The sequence below is a fragment of the Peromyscus californicus genome, unplaced genomic scaffold, assembly GCF_007827085.1.
Source record: "Peromyscus californicus insignis strain IS unplaced genomic scaffold, ASM782708v3 Scaffold_18__1_contigs__length_77618521, whole genome shotgun sequence".
Taxonomy (NCBI): domain Eukaryota; kingdom Metazoa; phylum Chordata; class Mammalia; order Rodentia; family Cricetidae; genus Peromyscus; species Peromyscus californicus.
The window spans coordinates 27,321,031-27,338,347 of record NW_026294480.1 but is presented as its reverse complement, the minus strand read 5'-3'; the positions used below and the strand labels follow the sequence as shown (position 1 = coordinate 27,338,347).

The following is a 17,317-nucleotide window of genomic DNA, read 5'->3' as shown; positions in this document are numbered from 1 at the left end:
CCAGCCAAATAGACTTTGGCCCCGGATGACCGCGGGTAGGCGGGGAGTGCGCAAGCGCGCAGCCTCCTTGGCGGGTCCCGCGCAGGCGCGTGAGGGAGGCGGGGGATGCGATGTCAGATGGGTCGTCCCGGGCGGATAGGGCGCCCGGCCGCTCGGCTTTCGCCCCGGGACCGGCCATGGTGTTGCGAGGCGTCAGGGTGGTGGAGCTGGCGGGCCTGGCCCCGGGGCCGTTCTGCGGCATGGTCCTGGCGGACTTCGGAGCTCGGGTGGTGCGCGTCGACCGGCTGGGCTCCGTGGGCGACGTGAGCTTCCTGGCCCGGGGCAAGCGCTCGCTGCTGCTGGACCTGAAGCGGCCGCAGGGAGCCGCCGTGCTGCGGCGCATGTGCGCACGCGCGGACGTGCTGCTGGATCCCTTCCGCAGCGGTGAGCCGCGGCTCGGGTTCGAGCGCCGCTCCCTCCTGGCTCGTGACTCTAAGCTTCTCTGACTCCTTAGGCTTTTAATTTGCTTGATTTCCCCCCCCCCACCCCCAAGCACTCTTCTACATTTGCCTTTATTAATTATTGGGGGGGGGGGGGGTTGAACCGTATGAGAATCTCGTGCAAGAGATAGATTGGAAAACTTGACATTGGAATATAGCCACTGACCCTTTGATATGTTCTATGCTCTAAAGCTATCCACAGACCATGCTAACCTGCCCCTAAATGATGGTATTCCCAAACTCCAGCTTCAAGATCACTTCGTTTACTATGGGCCGTGCAAAACCACTATTTTCATGCGCTATTAGACAGTGTTCGAGCTGTAGACTTGCATGCTTGGTGACATACACCTCCACCTGGCTGTTCATAGGCTTTCGTAACTGTCACAAACCCTGAACCAAGTCTTTCTCTGTCTGTTTAAAAACGGTGTTTCCTCCTGTATTAGCCCAGAGCATCCCATGGGCCTGTGTTTTCGTCAGTCACTGATTTTAGCCACTCTTGTTCCTTACGGACATTGCCGCCTGGTAGATACCAGGAAGCCAGTAAGTTTGACAGTGAGTGGGATGGGAATGGGGCACCAGGCATATTTGCATGTAATTTTTAGTCCTCACAGACGTCTCTGAGGACAGTAATGGTGACATTAAGGATTATATCACAACGTAAAAATTCCCCATTTGAAGATGAGGGTGGTTCAATGTGGTTAAGTAGTGTCTCCAAATGACTCTTAAATTATGACAACTTTCACCAAAATCACAACAAATAGTGTTAGTGTTACTTGTGAGGGTGCACTCTTAGTTTGCCCTGTAGAAGGAATTCTCCCAGTCTTCGACTTTTGCTCTCTTTAAAAACAATAAACCATAAAACAATTGTTTACTTTTCTCTAAAGGGGTCATGGAGAAACTCCAGCTTGGCCCAGCCACTCTATTGCAGGACAACCCAAAGCTCATCTATGCCAGGCTGAGTGGATTTGGCCAGTCAGGAAGTTTCTCCAAGGCAGCTGGCCATGACATCAACTATTTGGCTTTGTCGGGTATGTTGGAAAATGCTTTTCTAAAACACTTTGAATTGGCTCCAAAATCAGGAAGTGCAGTTACATTGACTGACAAGGGTTTAAAATACATTATGTTTTTATTATGTGTAAGTGTGTAGGTATATGAATGTAAGTACACAGGCGTCTAGAGACCAGAAGAGGGTCCTGGGTCACCTGGAGCTGGAGTCATGGGTATTTGTTGTGAACAATGCTATGCTGGGAAGTGAACTTGGGTCCTCTGCAAAAGCAGTACATACTCTGGATGACTGAGCCATCCCCCCAGTCCCCAGCCCTGATTAACAAGAAGTTTACAATGTAAAGATATATAAATACTTACTGCAACTGGCAAAGAGAACATAGTTGTTAAAAACAGATTGATTTGAACTGCCATTCTTAAGCTCTACCTGCATGCCCACCCCACCCCAACTCATTGGGTGGGTAATAATCACCAATAACACAAGTTTTCTACAGTTGGGAAGTCAATTTTCAGAAGGGCCCCTACTGGGAATGAGGAGCAAGGTAATAAGATAGATAGGTGGTCACTCCACATATAGGGAAAGTTGATTTAGTTTAATTCTGACATTCCCTTACCAAGAATCATTTTGAGCCATCATTTCTGACTTCTGTGAGCACTGCTAAGCTCACAGTTTCAGGTCTCATGATCACTCTGTTAGAATGTGCCTGTGAGAATGTGTTTTAGAATGGCCTGACTCTATGATGTCTAAGAACTGTGTGTTACTGATGGAAACAAAGCTCCTACTTTCTGTGAGAAGGTATTGAAAGGTTGAGGGGGAAGTGAGTATAATACTGGCTTTTCTCATCTTTTCAAAACTTAATTCCTGTTCCTTTTGTGTATGATTGTTTTCTTACATCTCTTTTTAATAAAAGTGTATTATATTGCTTTAAAGCCAGGAAACAATTTGACAGTAATTATTTTCTCTCTAAAACTTAGTAATTGAAAACTTTAATAAAATATTAAAAATGTCAGTTGGGATGATATTTTATCTATCTATCTTATCTATCTTATTTTATCTATCATCTATCTATCTATCTATCTATCTATCTATCTATCTATCTATCTATCTATCTATCTATCTATTTTGCCCTGGGAGAGTTCACTGTATAGCCCAGGTCTAGAAATCCACATCTGCTTGCCTCAGTCTACTGAGTGCTGGAGTTACAGCTGTGTGCCACCCCACTTGGCTTTAGGAAAATTTATTAGAGAGGAAAAGTTGAAGCAAATGGAGCCTATCTTGAGGGAACGCTTGTTTGTAAGTAGACTAAATGGATTCATAGTTTGAAGAGCACTGTGTACCATTTTCACTTGGGTCAATGACTATAATAACAATTGGTTGTCCAAGGTGCTCACGTCTTTATTTAAAGGTGCATTCAATGTGTTGTCCATGGTGCAGGTGTTCTGTCCAAGATTGGCAGAAGTGGTGAGAACCCATACCCACCGTTGAATCTCCTGGCTGACTTTGGCGGTGGTGGCCTCATGTGCACACTGGGCATCGTGCTTGCTCTCTTTGAACGCACACGTTCCGGCCAAGGTCAGGTCATTGATGCGAACATGGTGAGTATTAATTGGGTGGGGGAAGTGGGGGTGATAGGGCTGCCATATGATGTATGATGGCCTCAAAACTTTCTGAACAAGACAAGAAATAAATAAGGTTTAATATTGGAATTCAAGTCACCAAAGAGGTTTTGTTTTGTTTCTTTGTTTTTGGGTTTTTTTGTTTTGTTTTGTTTTGTTTTGTTTTTGACAGGGTCTCTCTATATAGCCCTTGCTGTCCTGGAACTCATGGAGAGCCACCTACCTCTGTCTCTTGTATGCAGGAATTAAAGATGTGAGCCACCATGCCTGACAAGAGATCTTTTTCTTTCAAATAGCCCCACCCTTTTGTATTCGTTAGAATGCCATATTGAAGTCGTCTACGGAGTCAGCACTCTAAATGTTATTCATTTTTTTATTTAATTTGTGTGAGCGTGTAAGAGTATATCTGGAGGTCAGAGGACAACTTGGGAGAGTCAGTACTCTCCTTCATCATGAGGCTCGGAGCATTGAACTCAGGGTGTCAGCCATGACAGTAGGCACCCTTCCCTGCTAAGCCTATCTCCCGGTGTGCTCTAAATTTCTAAAAATTCACCTGATTTCTATGCTGTATTTCAACATTTTCCTCCCATATTTTGTGATTAAAATAGAGTTGCCATATAATCATCCTTCAAAACTGAGCTTCAGAAGTGGTTCCCCAGCCAATGGAGTCCGTTCTTAGAGATGCTAAGGATGATGGGCCTTCCTGTCCAGACTTCCTGTGCATTTCTTAGGAGATGCTTCAGTTTTGTGTTTCTCTGTGTTCACTGTTGTGTATGAGCACTCACCCCTTCCTGTGGGGCCCTTTCTCTGTGATTTCTGTCTTCAGTCTAGAAGAGTGCACTATTTCCCCTGTCTTCTGCTGGGGTATGTTTCAAGAGTCCCACTGGGTGCATGAAACTGAAGATAATTCTAAACTTTGTATTACTATATTTTCCCCAGATATACCTGCATACAAAATTTATAAATTAAACACAGTAAGAGATTAACACAACACTAAAAATAGAGCAGTATAAAATAAGTAATAAAAAAGCTTATTTATGGACTTTTCTAGTTAATATTTTCAGAACCATGGTTAATTTAAACGGTGGCTATTGAAAGTGAAATTCTAAGGGGGAGGATTGTACCATATCATGATGCCTGGACCCTTATCTCAGCTCTCATAGCTCCTCGGTAAGAGTTCAGTCCAAGGCTGCGAGGTCTGTGGAGGTCAGACAGAGAACAGATTTGAGGGAGACAAGACCGGAAGTACAGGGACCAGTTAACTGGGGTTTGCTGAGCAAATAAGGGCACATTCTAAAGCAATTAATGTTAGACCAGGACTGGATTGAAGGAATACCGGATGTAAAATTGTGTGGGGGTGGGGTTGTTGATGACTTGGCAATACACAGAGAGGAAAGATCAGAGGGCGGAGCCAGATTTCTGGCTCGTGTGACTTAGAGGACAGTGTTCCTGGCTGCCAGCGGAAGACTTGACAGGGAGCAGATAGCACAAAGCAGCGGGGCACAGGGTGACCGCTGACTTCTCTCCTCCTACCTCTGCAGTTTCTTAGCTCGGTCATCTTGGAGGGCCACTTTACAACCGTGTCAAAGTTGTGAAATGAATGAAATGTCCACTTGTCAGAACGGATAGGGAGTTGCGTTAGGTCATCATGGTGTGGGGTGTCCACAGTGCCCTGAATTGACTCTCTAAGGATTTGTGATGGTGAGTCTTTTTTTTTTTTTTCCCTTAGATGAAAATGAATTTAGTTTTGTTCATTTCAAGTTTGAAGTATTTTTTGTGTTGTGAGCCTAGCCTTTAACGGCTGAGCCAAGTTTGAAGTTGCTTTTCAGTATGCAGGGGGAATAGTTTATTAGGAACTAGTACCAGATTTTGCGGTCATTTGGGAATAAAGTGGGAGCCAGGTGAGATTCTGTGATCTCCTGGGCAGGAGACAGAATGCTAATGTGTAGGGAGCAAGTGGACAGAAGAGGAAGAACGAGGGTGGAAGAAGAATAAGTCTAGAACAAGAAGGAGTGTCGTCATGGAAACCAAAGTAAAGCAGTGCCAAGGGAAGGCTAATGGCCAGGGGCCAAAGGCCTGTGGACACCTCTGGTTTTAAAGATTAAACAATGTAAATTAGATTGGGTCACTGAGTGACTATTACAAAGTCCGTCTCCCACCACACCTCCTCGCCTTGAAGCCTCGGTTGGCTGCTTCCTTCTCCCCTCAGGTGACTCATGTCCAGCCCTGTGCTCGGCCTGTTTCTTGTGATTCTGGCATGGGGCACAACTCACTTTGTCCTTTTGGTCCCTCTCTTGTGTATTTTGGGAGGTGCAATGTGGGGTTTACCATTGAACCCTGGCTCCTGGCCTAATCATTGTACAGCCTCATCATGAGACAGCAGAAAGTTCACATGGTATCACAGAGGGCAGGGTTCTGTGGCTCCCATGTGGCTACCTTTCTGTGAGCCACACAGCCTAAGGGGGATAGGCACATTCCCATTAGCTATTGAAAATTTGAAGGCTCCAGAGATAGCCTTTTAAAGGAGGTGGCTTGTCGCGTCCGCCTCGACCAGCAAGGAAGACGCAACACCAGGCTCTTCTCCAAGCAGTTTATTCAGGAACCTTGAGACAATTTTCTGACCCTGGGGAAAGCCATCTTCTCACTCTCACTCTCACTCTCACTCTCACTCTCACTCTCTCACTCTCACTCTCACTCTCACTCTCACTCTCACCTCCTCCCTCTCCTCCGATCTTCCTCCTGGGGAAAGCCAGCCCACGCCCTTTATAGCCACTGGGCAATCAACCCCGTAGTGCCAGTGGACAATGCCGATAGGGTCAGACATACACAAGCAAGCCAGATTAGGTCCAGGTGCACAGAAGCAAGCCAGATCCTAGCCTTAGCCAAATAAGGAGCACCTGCCATCGGGAAGGCAGAAGCCAGATGCCGCGCCATCTTTGAGGCACGGCCGTGCACGGCTCTCTACAGTGGCTAGGAAGATTCAGAAGCAGAACCATAGCGCAATTTAACTGAAAGCCAGGCTTTGGAATAGCTTTCCCACACTGCCTGCTGTAGGCACCGTGTACACCATCCAGAAAGAATGCTCGAAGAACAGACACGTGGCCTTGGGAGTTGTAAGGAATCCTAGTTTGCTATATGTACTTGATTGTTTATAGTTAAATATAAATAGAAAATTGTTTCACTTTTCATCAGAATGTATCTAGTATCTAATTAGATTTACCTAATTATTAGATCATGGTGGGGTCTGAGTGTATGTGAAAGTATAACCTTAGGGGATCATCATTGTTGGTTAATGACTCAAATCAATGGGTTCAGTAAACCTCATTTATCACTTCCTCAGTCCCATAAGCCCTTGTAGACCCTGACTAAGATGAGGCAGATGTCTTTTCCTGACAGGTCAGTAGTGTTTTGCTGTTTAGCAACAGAAATCTTGGTGCTGGCAGGCGTCAAGTGATAGGGAGCTTGTTTTTTCACAGTGCTCTCTGTCCCCTAAAACCTGTGGGGTTAAAATAACCGTGGAAAAGGTCCATTTTGTTGTATCTACTCACTGCAGGGAGTGCACCTGACCTTGGTGTTGTGAGTTGCATACACCAAGCATACTTAAGCTCTTTCCTTATTTAAGTGGAAGACTCAGCCCATGTGGCTGTGGGGACAGTCTCGAGGACAGAACCTGTTAGATATCGGGGCACCTTTCTATACAACCTATGAGACAGCAGATAGGGAGGTTATGGCTGTTGGTATAATAGAATCCTAGTTCTGTCCGCTGTCGGCCCACACCATGACAGTGGTGGGCTTCCCTTTTCCTGTGCCACAGGCTCTTGTCTGAGCAGCTTTCATGGCGTGTGAGAAAGAGCGTAAGAGAAATAAGTGATGAGGTAGTCACTGCTGAGCCTCACCATGAGATGAGCATTGCTAGCACTGGGTGTCTGCCTGTGGCCTCCTGTGATGCTAAGTGCGTCTCATTTATGATGAAGCACAGCAGAAAGACTTTGTTCCAAGGCTGGTTCAGTCTGGAATCTGAAAACTTTTCACACTCTTTGGCCTGAGTCTGAAAGTCAGATAATCAGTATTCTGAACTTCCTGTGGGAACTGCTGGTGGCACCACACGGTAACCCAGCTGGCTCATTATTTGCTACATTAACTGTCTGTCAGGTGGGAAGCCTGAGGAGAAAGCAGGCACTTTTCCTGGTAGGCACTAACTTGTTGGATTTTTGAATGAGAAAGCCCAAATTAAGATCTGTATAGAACAATAGTTTTCCTTCCAAGTATTTTAATACCAAGCTCAAATTTATGCAAAAGGGGAGGGTAAAACTTTAGTAATGAATGTGACTGAATCTCTGATTTGTCGGGATTAAAGCATTAATAGATAAACATAAAGTTTACTTAAAGCAGCGACATACTTATGTGCATATGTATGTCTATGTGTGAATCATTATATGTCTTTATACAAATATGAAAATGCTAACTTGATCCCCCAACAAAGCATCACCTGTGGCTAGGCCACTTACATGAGCATAAGCAGTCCCCGTCATTAAGCTATAGTATGACCAGATTTGGCAATGACAAATGTCACCACCATGAATTCAGATGCATCTGAGATTGTAAGCTGAAAGGGAAAATTGGGCTATATTCAAAAAATATTTTACATTTGCTTCACAGCCAGCAGATGAGGAATTCCATGTGTACTATCAGAAAGGAACCCTCTGTGGGTAGCCTCAGGGTAAGATTCTTCCTGGGACACTGGCATCATTAGAACTGTAAAACTTTTAGACAATTGGGCCAGATAGCACAGGTAATCCCACCTGCTCAGGAAGCTGAGGCAGGGGGATTTGCAGCCGTGAGATGTGTCTGTGCTAGAGTACATTCGTATCAGCCTGAGCAATTAGTGAGACCTTGTCCAAAGTTAAAAGCAAAAAGAGAGCCGAGGGCATAGCTTAGCAGTAGAGTAATTGCCGAGCATGTGCAAGGCCCTGGATCCACTCCTGAACCGCCCCCCAAGCCCCGAACAACAGCCACAAAGAAACAACCCGCAGGGATGAATAGGGTTTTGCATTAGGTGCCTTTTGGCTTCAAGTTTGAGCCCTGTGATAATGACACCCAGGCACTGGAATCCCCTTTGATTACTTAGGGAGTTGGTGGGAGGGTTGTAGTCCTAAAACGGATGTGTTTGGACTTTGAAAACTAGAATGTTTGCTACTCGCATGCTCATGTTTATTTTGTAACCTGCCAGTGATCATTAAAGATCACAGGATTGGAGGAACGTTGGAATAAGCTAGGTTTATAAGTTCTTTTTACAATGTGGCATTCTCTCTATCTCTCTCTCTCTCTCTCTCTCTCTCTCTCTCTCTCTCTCTCTCTCTGTGTGTGTGTGTGTGTGTGTGTGTGTGTGTGTGTGTGTGTGTGCTTATCGGCAATGAAGTTGAATGTGTAGATACTCAAGGTCAGTTGTAACATATGTGCCTCAGTTGGTAAAGTGCCTGGTATCCTAGCATGAGGACCTGAGTGCACACTCCCCACACCCATGTAAAAATGCATTTTTTTACTAATCTAAGGCATGACCTGTGATCCCAGCACTGGGGAGCCAGAGGCAGGAGATCCCCAGGGTTTCCTGGCTAGCCAGTCTAGATTGGTGATTTCCAGGTTCAGTGGGAGACTGTCAGGAAGCAATTGAGAAAAAGATACCTGGCATTGACCTCTGACCTCTATGTACTCACACACAAACAAAAGTAGAGGTAATAATTCAGTGAGTGTCTGTGCACTGTTACGGAACTTCAGAAATCATCAACACTTTGGCAGTATTTGAAAGGAATACAAATGTAGTTCCTTTAAGTCTTACAAGATTTCCCCAACTGAGTGCACCAACAGCATTTTCCCATCAACCCTCTCTACCTTAGTTTGCAGAAATATCGAAGAACTTGTGTGGTTAGACGTAATTGTCATGCCTCTTAGAATAGGCAGTTACATGAATATTAAGTGCCCTAAATAATCCTACCTTTATACGTACTTAAGCACCTGCATCCGTAAAGTGTCTTCCTTCTTCAAAGGTGGAAGGAACCGCGTACCTAAGTTCTTTCCTGTGGAAGACCCAGCACACGTGGCTGTGGGGACAGCCTCGTGGACAGAACATGTTAGATGGCGGGGCTCCTTTCTACACAACCTACAGGACAGCAGACGGGGAGTTCATGGCTGTTGGCGCAATCGAACCCCAGTTCTATAAGCTGCTGGTCAAAGGTAAGTAGCCAGCTCCGAGTCTCTTGTTCCCCTTTTCCAGTGAGCTCTTTTTGAGACCTTTTGAATTCCATGATGTCTTTTTTTTTTTTAATTTACATCCAACATTCTAGATAATGTGACTGTAGCCATCAACATAGTGGGGGCATTTTTAAGTTGACAGATAATGTTACTGCTCTATAACTCAGGACTTAAGAAACATTAACAATCCCTTTAGTGGGAAAGCAGGCGCTTCAGCTGCTCGTGACATGGATGGATGTTTATCCTACCTCATGTACCCAGACCTTGCTTAGTCTTCCTAAAAGAGGTTTGTTGGTTCTCTTGGCTCCTGTTCCTTGGTGGACATCTTTTATGGTACTGAGGTGGAGTAAAGTCACCTGAGCACAGAGAGGTTTTGGTGAGTGAGCTTCAGCTGGACAATACATGTATTTGTATTTCAATCATATTCTTTTCCCTCTCTCAAGTCCTCTGTTTCTCCCCACCTCCCTTCCCAACCAACTTCATGTTCTTTTTGTTTCAAAAACAAACAAAACTAAACTAACAAACAACAACAACAACAACAACAACACACACACACACACACACACACACACCAAAACGATAACATAGAGTTTGTTTTGTGTTGGACAACTACCCTCCCAGACATGGGAGCTGCCCTACATGGGACCTGCAGTGTACTTGATATACCCAGTGTCACTCCATTGGAGAAAACTGATTTTCTCTCTCCCAGCAGGTATCAATCGCAAATTTACCTTCTTGGTTAAGGGTGGGATTTATGTTTACCGTCCCTTCTCATGCTGGCATTTTGTCTGGCTGGAGTCTGTGCAGACCTTGTGCCTGCTGTCACAGTCCCTGGGAGTTCACCTGTGCATCACCCCTGTTGTATCTGGAAGACCTGTTTCCCTGGAATCATCCATCCCCTCTGGCTCTTACAGTCTTTCTGCCTCATCTTTGGCACAGATCCCTGAGCCTAGAGGGGAGGAATTTGATAAAGACATCCCATGTAGAACTGAGAGACAGTGAGAACATGGTGTGTCCATCGTCCAGTTGTGGGTCTTGGTGTTAGTTACCATCTACTGCAAGAAGGTGGTTCTCTAATGAGGGTTGAGTGATGCACCCCCACAGTTCCATGTGTTGAGTTTTTCACAGAAAAGGACTTAAATGTGCTGTTCTTCAAACCTGGGTGCAGGTGTTTTAAAAGTGGGATTCAGGTCGACTTGGGGACTTTTCAGTTGTGTAAAAAGCTGATATAATACAATTACCTTCCTACTTTAGAGTTTCATTGTTTGGTAGCTTTCCAAATGCTACTACAAATACTACTACAAATTATTTCTACATACCCGCCATGATTGCTTTTACAAACATCCCAAAGCCTTTTATGATCATATGTATTAACTTACTAACTCAAATATAGTTGATAAAACTATAGAACGGGATGATTTTTGTAGATCATGTGTGATTCTTCTCTGCCCAGAAATTGAAACTATATTTAAAGACTTGCTTCAGAATTCCAGACTGAACAATGCTAGATAAAGGGGCAGTGGTTGGTGCAGAATGTCTTGGTCCCAGAGCCCTGAAAAGCAGCAGGGATACAGCGTGGTGGACTTTACATCACATAACAGCCGTGTGTGTGTGTGTGTGTGTGTGTGTGTGTGTGTGTGTGTGTGTGTGTGTGTGTGTGTGTGTGTATTGTCAATAGAAAATACATTTATATAGTTAAGTAAATTTTAGTTTGTTGTTTCTTGTCAACATTCACATTTCGAAGACGATTTCCTTGAAAAAGCTTACAGTCTGAACTCTTAAACAATTCCAACTTCTCCTGAGCTGAGGTGTCTTCCCGGATAGTCATCTCAGTACATTTTCCCCTTATCTTCTGGTAAGCATTGCACAGAAATTAGTGCAAGACACTCCCAATTGTTCAGTCTCACCCCAATGGTGTCTTTTGAAGACTGTGTTGGTGATGCTTCTCACATATGCCTTTGTGCATTTTGAATTAACATCTATGTACAGGGTGAGTTAGTATTTAACTCTATTTTTTTTTTTTTGCATAGGGATCTTCAGTTTTTCCAGTATCGTTGATTGAAAAGATAGTTTTTCCTGCATAGAATAATATTTGCATCCTTCTTGAAATCAGTTGACCGTCCACGTAAGGGTTTCTCTTTCTTTTTTACTGTTGACAGTACTAGGGATTGGGCGCAGGTCCCCCACAGGGTAGGAGAGTACTCCACCTCCTGAGCAATAGCCTCAGCCCTCATTTTGTACTTTCAATTCTGTTGTGTTGTCTGTCTTTATGTCACAGTATCTTGACTATTGTAGGGAGTTTGAAACTGAGAAGTGTGTGTCTTTCAGCGTTGTCTTGGCTGTTGAGATTTCCCTCGATTTCTGTGTAAATTTTAGGATCAGCTTTTCAGTTTCGACAAAGAAGGCATCTAATTTTTTAAAAATGTGCTTGTGTGTATGATATGTGTATGTGCGTGCATTTGTGTGAGACAGTGTGAGCATTGACATGCCACGGCACTTGTGAGGAGTTCAGAGGGCAACCCTGGGGGGCCAGTCCTTGCCTTACACAGTGTTTGAGACAAGGTCTTTCATTGTTGGCTGCTGCATCTGCCAGGCTGGCTGGCCCATGAGCTTCTAGGGATTCTCTGGTCTCTGCCTCCCATCTCATTGTAGGAGCTCTGGGATTAGACACGCATCTCTACCCCCTGACTTTATGTATGAATTCCAGGGATTTGAAATCAGGCGTTCCTGCTTCTGTGGCAACACTTTGCCACTGAGTCATCTCTCCAACCCACAGCTGAGGTTTGGACTGGGGTTCTGTTGAGTGCATGCCTTGATCTGGGGGGATATTACCATCTTAGCCATATTAAACTTCCCAGTCCGTCTACATGGGCTACTTGTATTACTTTATTTACATCTGAAATCTTAGTGATGCTGTGTAGTTTGAATTCCTTCTTTGATGAGTAGTTTCTTACATGTGTGGATTAAGATTTTTTTCATCAAGTTTTGGAACTTTTAAGACATTTATTCAATAATTTTCTTCCTACCTTTCTCTCCTGTCTTTTTATGACTCCCCTAATGCATTTGTAAATATATTTGATGGTTTCTTAGAAGTCTATGAGGCACTGTTCACTTCTCTTTATTAACGTGGCATTCTGTTCTCCAGATTAGATAATGGAGTTCTCTGCAGGTTTGTTTGTTTATGATTTTCATCAATTAAATCTGTGTTCCTTGGTATATGTAAACCACTGAAATCTGCCCAGTTAGCTTAGTGCTCAGCTATTGAGTGGACAAACACATTCGTTAATGTCTTGATCCAGAAAATCTTCCATCCTTTCATGAGACTATTATGGCTTCTCACTTGTGTAGTGCCTCCAAGATAAGCAATCCAGGCCTCTTGTGGATGTCTTTTGGGTGTATGTGCACTCCTGAAGGTGTACCTGTCTATACTGTACAGCCTTCAAAAGCCTTGGGAGTGTGTTTACACTGTTTAGAGTCCTCTTGAAATTCCAAAAGTTTTCTCCTTAAAAGTTTTTGATCATTGTACTCTTAACCACTCATGTTATAGAATCCTCTTTCACGAGAGAAGAAAAGTGAGATTTATAGCAAACCCCTGTAAAGTGGCCCTTCGGCTACACAGATGCTCCTCCACTTGGGACAGTGGTATAGCTAGATAAACTCATGGGCAGTTAAATGAGAATTTTCAACTACTCACTGAAGATGTATCTGCTACATCTGCTCAACAGCATAGCTTAATGTGCTTCCAAACATTCACATTAGACTGCAGCTGGGAAAATCCTCTAACCCATAGCTTTTTAAAAAATAATAAGCTGTTGTATATTCCATATGATTTATTGAACACTGAAAATGAGAAATAATGGTTGTTTGGCAAATTTTCACACCAATGTGAGGCCCAAAAATCATCGCCTAGACCTTGGCTACCTTCAAGACTTTTGAGCTGTTAATTTGTCAAGGTGAAGAGAAAGGAGTATTACTCACAAAGCCTCAGCCCTGTGCTTTACCACTTATCCTGAGGCTCCATTCTTGGCAGTGGTGATAGTCAGGTGTAAAACTTAAAATTTTATTTCTAAAGTGTTTGGGAATGTTATATAAAGCATGGAGTTATTTTAATTCAACTGGACGGATAGTGCCATCCTGAGGAAATTTCTTTTTGAAAACCTACTCAGGAAAGAACTGAGTTTCTGGAAACTAGATCCCTGAAAACAGATTCCCTTTCCTGAAATGTGAGTGAAATACTCTTGACAATGACAGGCTTACTTTGAGTTGTGCCACTGCTACTGTCGCTGTCTTTTGCAGCCATTGGCTCCAGCTTCAATCTGCTTAATTTTTTTTTCCCTTGCCACTCATTTGAGAAACCCTGATTTAGGTTGCCATAGTGGACTCTTGATTGATTATAGTTACTCCTCTCAAAGCATCATAACGAGACATTACATTTCCCTCTCAGGACTTGGACTCAAGTCTGATGAACTCCCTGCCCAGATGAGCGTCGCCGATTGGCCGGAAATGAAGAGGAAATTTGCAGATGTGTTTGCAAAGAAGACCAAGGCAGAGTGGTCCCGGATCTTTGATGGGACAGATGCGTGTGTGACCCCAGTGCTGACGTTTGAGGAGGCCCCCCACCACAGTCACAACAGGGAACGGGCCTCGTTTATCACCGATGAGGAGCAGCAGGCAAGCCCCCGCCCTGCACCTCAGCTGTCCAGAACCCCAGCTGTCCCTTCTGTCAAAAGGGAGTGTTGTGTAGGAGAGCACACCGAAGAGGTTCTCAAAGAATTTGGGTTCAGTCAAGAGGAAATTAATCAGCTGCACTCAGATGGAATCATTGAGAGTAAGAAGCCAAAAGCCAACCTCTGACTCACAGGTTCTCGGCTCACGTGAATCTGAATGCTGTCCTTACACTGGAGAATGACACCCACAATTGTGTGTATGGAAATGGGGATGAACAGTAATGAAGTGATCCAAGTGTTCCAATCAAGACACAACTAAAGACTGATTACAGAGTCGTGATTGCACGCTGAAACTGCTTTTCAGAGCCTCTGATTGAGGAATCTTTTTGTGTGCATACTGATACTGATACTTTTTCTGCCTTTCAGTCCACTTGATAACACGTATATATAAATATAGCTATGATATATTTTAAATGAATTAATATAATTTTAATAAATAAAGCTTTTTTTTCCTCCCTCTTGGAACCGAGCACTGTTTTTAAGTTGTGAAAGCTTTCTTGAAAGCCCTTTAAATACCATTTTCTGATGCGTTAAATATTTGGGCACTACTGTTAACAAAAATGCATAACCCTTTAAAAAAAAAGTCAAACCCTTTTCATTCACTGTTTGTCTTTGAACTCAGGTGTTAGCAAATGGTCTTGAAGTTGTCATCATAAAGCCCTGCTTCAAATCACCATACTGGATGCTGGGCTGTGTGTGAGTAGCTTGGTGGCCTGTTCTCCATCACCTGGCAATTAACTGTCCTGTATCCAATGAAAGTCGGCTAAGCTCCTCCCACCAATGTCTGCCTCTGTACTGATCATGTCCCCAGAACTCCCTCTGCTTATCCTCTCGAAAATCACAATAATAAGCAGCTTCAAGTAAGCAGGTAAATAAGTCAGGAGGTCCTCCATAGGCAACAGAACAATCGACCAGTGAGAAGAAGACATCCTAACGCTGAGCCGCACAGCAGTGAGAGCCATGACCGACAGCTGGGATGAACTCCAGGAGCAAAGTGAGCCTCTCATCTTTGGACATCTCTATTACAGCTTCAAAAGGTGCTAATGGTTTTGTCAGCCTTGGGTCAGAGTCATGCTTTTCCCTGCCCAGTGCTGGAGTTCACATTTCTATAGCAACCTAACCCCTGATCACGTAATGGCTTCCCAACTCCTTTGAAATGTTCTTTTTGTAAAAAGTATTTATTTTTTGAAATTTTCATTTGCATATACAACGTGTCTTGATCATATCTACCCCTTACTCCCCTCTCCAATACCTACCTCAACACAACTCCCTCCCAACAGGTAACTGCTGTTTCTCTTTGCTTTCATTTCTGTCATATTACCTTATTGGTTTTTTTTTTTTTTTTTTTTTTTTTTTTTTGCAAGACTAGCCTTTTTAGTCCTGCAAAATTTTGCAGTAGTGCATTTTCTCCTATGGGGTAAAATATAATCTTAACAACAACAATAACAATAAACGAGAATAATAGTAAAACTACCCAGATCATCAATCCCATCCTCAGCTCCTGCTCTGCAGCCATGTACATGGACCACCTGAAATGTCTACATGTTATGGTTTCTCTTGCTTCCATTCCTTCCACATAGCACATGATTTTCCAGGACTAACAATACACCTTTTGTTCCTGCCACTTGGTTAGCAAACTTGTGTTGACTCAAATGCAGCCTTCTTTGTTAAACTTCCTGCCCTTTTCAACTCTAGGATGATTTTGTACAGTGAATATGAGCTATAATGTCAGAAAGGTCATGTGTTCAAATCTCACTCTCCCATATGATGTCCATTTCAATACTTTGGAAGTGCCTGACATATTGTAAAAGCTCAGAAATTGTTCATTCTTTCTGTTATGCTCTTGCTATATTCCCATTGTACTCTTTATATGTCCAAGGATAGGAATTACTTTTTATTATGATTTACAAATTCTTCACTAAGCCACGAGCTCCTGGGGTAATTAATGGCTGTAGTATTTATATCTAGTTCAAAAACACCATTTATGGAGTCTGCCAACACAGACTCTGGGCCCTGGCCCCAGAAAGTTGATACAGTGGGCAAGGGTGATTCCCACACATTTGCATTTCTATAAAGCATCCATGTGATTGCACATAACTTACAATTCAGAGGCTCCACCTTGCTTAGTTTCTGTTGCTTTTGCCTGCTATTGTGACCTCAATACTTGAGACAGGCGGTATCGGGGATGGTTTACTTTTGCTGAGTTTCAGAGGTTTCAGGCCATCAAGGCAAGGACTGTGGTAAGCAGAATGCAGCTGGAGCAACAGTAGGGAGGGAGCCAAGGCATGAAATAGCCCCCCAAGGAGGCACCCCCATGCCAGCAACCCAGCATCTCCAGTCAGGCTCCATTCCCACAGCTCCACTGCCTCCCAAGAGGTTATCCATGTCATAAATCTGTCGGGGTTAAACCATAAGGTGAGAGTCCTCATGATCTAATCCCGTATGGAAATGTCCTCATCAACACACCCAGAGACGTGCTTCACTAATTTCCTGGGGACTTCTAAATCCAGTTCTGTTGGCAATCGAGATTAACAATCGCTAGGCTGGAGAGATGGCTCAGAGGTAAAGAGCACTGGCCGCTCTTCCAGAGGAGCTGGCACCCCCATGGCAGCTCGTAACAGTCTGTATTTCCAGGTCAAGTGGATCCACCACCCTCTTCTGGCTTCCATCATCAGCAGGCATGCATGTGGTGCATAGACATACATGCAGAAAAAAACACCCACATACACAAAAAGACACTAAAACCATAACAAGTGGCTTTGTTCTAAGAGATATGAACCAAGCAAGTCTTTTTAAATCATGGTTACGATTACAATATGTTCTCAGAAAAAGTTCAGTGGAATGGTTAGGGAAAAGATAAATGCAAATTGGTTAAAAATCTATGGCTAATCAGATGAGCTAATGTAGATATTGATTTCTATGTTTAGGTGATTACACGAAGTGAATGAAGTTATTTTAGGTTGTGAATTTAAAGAATAAATAAGTAAGGTGAGTAGCGTGTTAGTGAAGTGTGCTCTCCTTTTTTCTGGAGATCTGGAACTGAAGAACATTCTATACTTCCTATTTTTTTTTTCCTGGATTTTCGAGACAGGTTTTCTCTGTGTAGCTTTGCGCCTCTCCTGGAACTCACTTGGTAGCCCAGGCTGGCCTCGAACTCACAGAGATCTGCCTGGCTCTGCCTCCCGAGTGCTGGGATTAAAGGCGTGCGCCACCGTTAAAGGCTAGGCTAGGCTCACAACC

General features: G+C 43.7%; 1 protein-coding gene across 1 annotated transcript; it reads left to right on the top strand.

Annotated features, from left to right (window-relative positions):
* The first annotated feature begins 98 nt into the window (after nt 1–98).
* Nucleotides 99–14,495, top strand: Amacr (alpha-methylacyl-CoA racemase). The gene is made up of 5 exons (XM_052743121.1): nt 99–423; nt 1,364–1,507; nt 2,920–3,080; nt 9,146–9,332; nt 13,795–14,495. Exons 1-5 carry the CDS (start codon nt 111–113, stop codon nt 14,202–14,204), a joined length of 1,215 nt encoding a protein of 404 aa, XP_052599081.1. The 5' UTR covers nt 99–110; the 3' UTR covers nt 14,205–14,495.
* Nucleotides 14,496–17,317: the final 2,822 nt, after the last annotated feature.